At 43.3% G+C, this 5085-nt stretch overlaps 1 protein-coding gene across 1 annotated transcript in view; it reads right to left on the reverse strand.

Moving 5' to 3' along the window:
* The window catches only part of NIPSNAP3A (nipsnap homolog 3A (C. elegans)), a 5921-nt gene extending 1573 nt beyond the window's left edge, over positions 1–4348 (reverse strand). Inside the window, exons 1-2 of the mRNA XM_009085199.1 lie at positions 4156–4348; positions 490–651 (exon numbers count right to left, since the gene is read on the reverse strand). Coding sequence (XP_009083447.1) covers positions 490–651; positions 4156–4279 — 286 coding nt within the window. The 5' untranslated portion in view covers positions 4280–4348. The remainder of the gene's footprint in view (positions 1–489; positions 652–4155) is intronic.
* Positions 4349–5085: the final 737 nt, after the last annotated feature.

Below are 5085 nucleotides of genomic sequence, written 5' to 3' on the forward strand. Positions count from 1 at the left end.
AGAAAACTGGACTGCTTTCAAATTCAATTGTAACAGCATAGAATTCAGAATCCTGGGGAAATAAAGCATGAAGATTACTGTATGTATGCACATGCCAAGGGCTGAATCAAGGTCTGTTCTGTGTCACTTCATGCAACAAAGTCTGCAAATATTCATAAACTGGGGAACAGTCAGTTCTATTAATATTTGCTGGTCTGACCACTACTATGGTACTGCCATTTTGCACGTGTTCTAGCAATTCACAGCCTTCATAATTAACAGCCTTAATGACCAGGAATCTAGTCAGATATTGATGTAAGTTACTGTAAAATCCTTCTTAAAAATTCTATCCTCCATCTGGTTTTGTCACCTTTTTCACATGGATGCATGTACATGCATTTGTTAATAAAGGGTTATAAAACCATGCAATACCTGGTTTAAACTTTAAGCCATTTTTGTTAGTCCAGCGGCATTGGTAACTTTAATCAGCAAAAGGGTAGATAAGCTCACCCCCTTCTTTTGGAGGCTTCCCAAGTTGACACCAGGGTACCAGATAAGCAACCTCATTGTGCTGCTTCTCTATCATGGGGAGGGCGACGGACATGAATTTTCCCTGCCAGTCTTTGTCGTTGGCTAGTGCACGCCGGACTGCTGTTCTGTGGGCAAAATCATCTGTAAGATAGGGGGAAAAAAACAGCGTAAGAAAATGTACTTAATGTCATGTCAGACTCAATCAAAATGTGTAACTACAAGAAAGCAACCTGCACTTCTCTAATTTTGAAACTGGTGTTTTAAAACAGTGCATTAGCTCAAAGCAGATGTGGGGTGTTTCCATCAAATTCTGAAAAACATGGCTTTAAATTCTGCTTTAGCTCTCAGATTAAAATGGCTTCAAGCCAAACCAAATTTTCCAAGAAAAGTTATAAAAAAGTGAAAACACATTAAGCCATGTTACTGTTAAAATTACTCATGTACGGCATCCAGAGGGACTACTGGATGTGGCAACAGTTACCAAGGATAAGTAGATTCAGAGAAAGCACAGTGGATAAGGAAGTGAAGTGGAAAAGAAAATTCAGAAGAAGTATTAGCCTACCAAGAGAAAAATTAATACAAATATGAGTTTGGCTTATATAAAGTGACATTCAAAGTGTAGAATTAATGCTTATTTGTTCAGCTACATAAAAAGTTATTAAATGTCCAAAAGCTATGATTTATTCTTTTTTCCCTTAATTACAACCAAATCCACTTAATTAAGAGTGTCTGAGTTTGAACTGGTCAGGCTGTAGTGGCATCTTAAGCAGTATATTTATGCATACAGCTTCTGACACTGCATAGGAAAAATCCAGCATCTGAGAACAGAAAGAACCCTGAGAAAGATCTGTTTCTTGGGTCAAAGAGGACAATATGCCAATTATTTTTAACTACTAAAAAGATATAAGCAAGGGTCTGCTGAATCAAGGAGAAAGGATGTTGTAACTCACACCTGTAAAACACTGCTGGCAAACAAAAAGAGTTTTTCCTTGGTTTTGCATTTTAAAAGTCTCTCATAGATTATTAATTTGTTTTCAGAGATAGGATCAATAGCCAAATCTAAAAAGTTCTGAAAAGTGAGCCAATTTATTAACCATAGGTGCAGGCAAATCCACAGTATTACTGATGACAGAAAAATGTCCCTCTCTGGAAGAAAACAAAAGATATGGTTACCCAGGTCATACAAAAGGGTGAGGTAGTCAATGACCTTTTTTTTGCCTTGGTCTTCACCAGCATGTGCTCCAGCCAGACCACCCAAGTCACAGAAGGCAAAGACAAGCGACCGTGAGAATGAAGAACCACCTGCTGCAGGAAAAGCTCATGTTCAAGACCATCTAAGGAACCTGACAGTGCCCAAGCCCATGGGACTTGATGAAATACATCTGCAGGTCCAGAGGAAACTGGCAGAGGAAGTGGCTAAGCCACTATCCATCATATTTGAGAAGTTATGGCAGCCCATTTTTAAAAATGGACAGAAGGAAGACCTGGGGAACTACAGGCTGGTCAGTCTCATCTCTGTGCCTGGAAAGATCATGGAGCAGGTCCTTCTGCAAACTATACTAAAACACATGGAAATTAAGGTGATTGGTGATGGCCAATGTGGCTTCACTAAGGGCAAATCCTGCCTGACAAATGTGGTGGCCTTCTGTGACAGGATTACAGTGTTGGTGGATGAGGGAAGAGCAATTGAAGTCATGCACTTGGAGTTGTGCAACGCTGGAGAGACATGGATCTGATGGGCAGACTACTCAGTGGATAAGGAATTGGCTGGATGGTCACACTGAAAAAGCTGTGGTCAACAGCTCGATGTCCAAGTAATGAGTTGCATCCCTCAGGGCTCAGTACTGGGAGCTGTGCGGTGCAACGTCTTTGTCGGCAACATGGACAGTGGGATTGAGTGCACCCTCACCAAGTTTGCTGATGACACCAAGCTGTGTGGGACAGTCAATAGGGTGGAGGGAAGGGATGCCATCCAGAAGGACCTTGACAAACTTGAGAGCTGGGCCTGTGCAAACCTCATGAAGGTCAACAAGGCCAAGTGCAAAGATCTGCACATGGCTTGAGGCAATCCCGAGCACAAATACAGGCTGGCGGAGAATGGATTGAGAGCAGTCCTGAGGATAAGGACTTGGGGGTGCTGGTGGATGAGAGACTGGACATAAGCCAGCAATGTGCACTTGCAGGCCAGAAAGCCAACTGTATCCTGGGCTGCATCAAAAGCAGCAGGGCCAGCAGATCCAGGGAGGTGATTCTAACCCTCTGCTCCACTCTGGCAAGACTCCACTTGGAGTGTTGTGTTCAGGTCTGGGGCACCCAACATAAGAAAGATGCGGACCTCTTGAAGTGAGTCCACAGAAAGCCACCAAGATGACCCAAGGACTGGAGCACCTCTCCTATGAAGACAGGTTGAGAGAGTTGGGGTTGTTCAGCCTGGAGAAAGCTCCAGGGAGAACTTGGAGTAGCCTTCCAGTACTTGAAGGGAGCATGCAAGAGAGGTGGAGAGGGACTTTTGACAAGGGCATGTAGTGATAGAACAAAAGATAGATATTGGGAAGAAATTCTTCACTGTGAGGGTAGTGAGGCACTGGCACAGGTTGCCTAGAGAAGCTGTGGATACTCCATCCCTGGAAGTGTTTGAGGTCAGGTTGGATGGGTCTCTAAGCAACCTGTTCCAGCGAAGGTGTCCTTGCCCATAGCAAAGGGTTGGAACTAGATGATCTTTAAGGTCCTTTCAATTCCAAACCATTCTCTAAGTCTATGATTCACCCCTCCAAAACAAAAGGGGCAATTCCTTAGGCTAAACAGGTACTGTGAATATGCTGGATTTCAATGAGCACACTGTCTCAACATGCAGATACACCCTGGACTGCAGCAGGTATCCAAGGAAATACTAGTGTGCCTTCCCACCTCTCCGTAACCCAGGTATCCACTTCCCTTGGGCTCCACAAAAAGCACAGCCAGTACACCCAGTTTCTGGCATAACTGTAGCTTTTCTTGGCTCACTTGCACCTTCTGTGTCAGCACCAATTCAACAACAGAAAAAGCTGATTATACTGCAAAAACCCTGTTGCTAAAGGATTAAGCTGCAACAAAACACTTCGTGTGCATAGAAAGTCAGAACTGGTGGAGTGGCTTCCCACCTCATCACAAGCCCACTGCAGAAGGAGTTTAAGCATGCAAACTCCGTGTGCTCACTGTTTTATGGGAGTGAGTGTTACACTGAAAATTAGAGAAAATGATACATGCACATAAACATAGACTGCATATAGGCTGTCTGCACTTCTAGATGTTATTTTATTGAGGAGATCTCAGCCTTTTTCACATTAATTTTGAAATTCTGAAGACATTTGTGGAACTGGCTCTGGGTTAAGAATATTTACCATGAACCAAACACTCCACCGCAGTTCATCTATTATACCCACCGCTTAAGAACATTTGTAACTCTGTCATTCCAACATGTCAAGTCCTCCTGACAGGCTCTGAAACGTTCTTTTCACTAATCAGTACAGAAACAATTTGGGGGGAGGGGCATCTCCTTACAGTAAGGGCAATAAATAAAAGCCAGGCAAGCCTTCCCCTCAAGTTCTTGCCTAGGAGATAGGAACACACAGAGAGCAGAGCAGCACAAAGGGATGCTGACCGTACCGTACTTCCAAATGTGGAACACCTTATTCATGGCTCCCAGCTCCGTGTACCAGAATCCCACCAGCTCTGAGTGAGCTGTGCGATAGTGAAGGTACTTGTTGACCATTTCCAAAAACTCCTTCATCTTCGATGGCTTAATATCATACGTGCGGATTTCATAGAAATTGCTGTTACTTTGTCTGGGCCCTGTAGCAAAGAGTACCTGAAAGAAAATAGTAAAAGAAATAAATAACAGCAATTCTCAAGCCAGAAAGCTGTCTTCTGCCTCGTTCTGAGCCTTTTGTTTTAATTAGTCAGATGCTATAGAGAGATTTTTTTTACTGTAGCCTGGGAGAGGGGGAGTCACTTCATGATGCTCACTAAAAAAATGTATCTTCTGACATTTTTCTTTGGAAACAGTTCCCACCTGCATTATTTGCTGCCACTCCTTTTGCCAGTGCAACAGATTGTGATGTGTCTGTTACTTGTTGCACTCAAATTACTAACTATTAACTCATAACAAAGCAGTATTTCCCTTTTCCTCATATCCCATCCTCAGGAAGTCAGCAGCAAGATGCAAAGGGTCAAAGTGATAAAAAGGTATTTGGCTAAGCATATTATTCAAAGTCAAGGCTGCTGATGCCACCAAAGCAGAGGCAACATCAACACCAGCCTGTGTTACCCTTACCTAACCAACGCAACTACTGCTCTGTGTTTTCTAATTACAGTCTTATATCAGTATTATAAAATCATAGAATCATAGAATTTAAGGGGTTTAATGGACCAACAGCTCATCTAGCTACAACCCCCCCTGCCATGGGGATGGACACCTCCTCACCAGACCGGTTTGCTCAAGCCCTCATCCAGCCTGGCCTTGAACACTGCCAGGGTCAGGGCAGATACCATGTCCCTGTACAAAATGTCCAAATGTCTCACCACCCTTAGAGTAAA

This window comes from Acanthisitta chloris, unplaced genomic scaffold (assembly GCF_000695815.1).
Source record: "Acanthisitta chloris isolate BGI_N310 unplaced genomic scaffold, ASM69581v1 scaffold7642, whole genome shotgun sequence".
Taxonomy (NCBI): Eukaryota; Metazoa; Chordata; class Aves; order Passeriformes; family Acanthisittidae; genus Acanthisitta; species Acanthisitta chloris.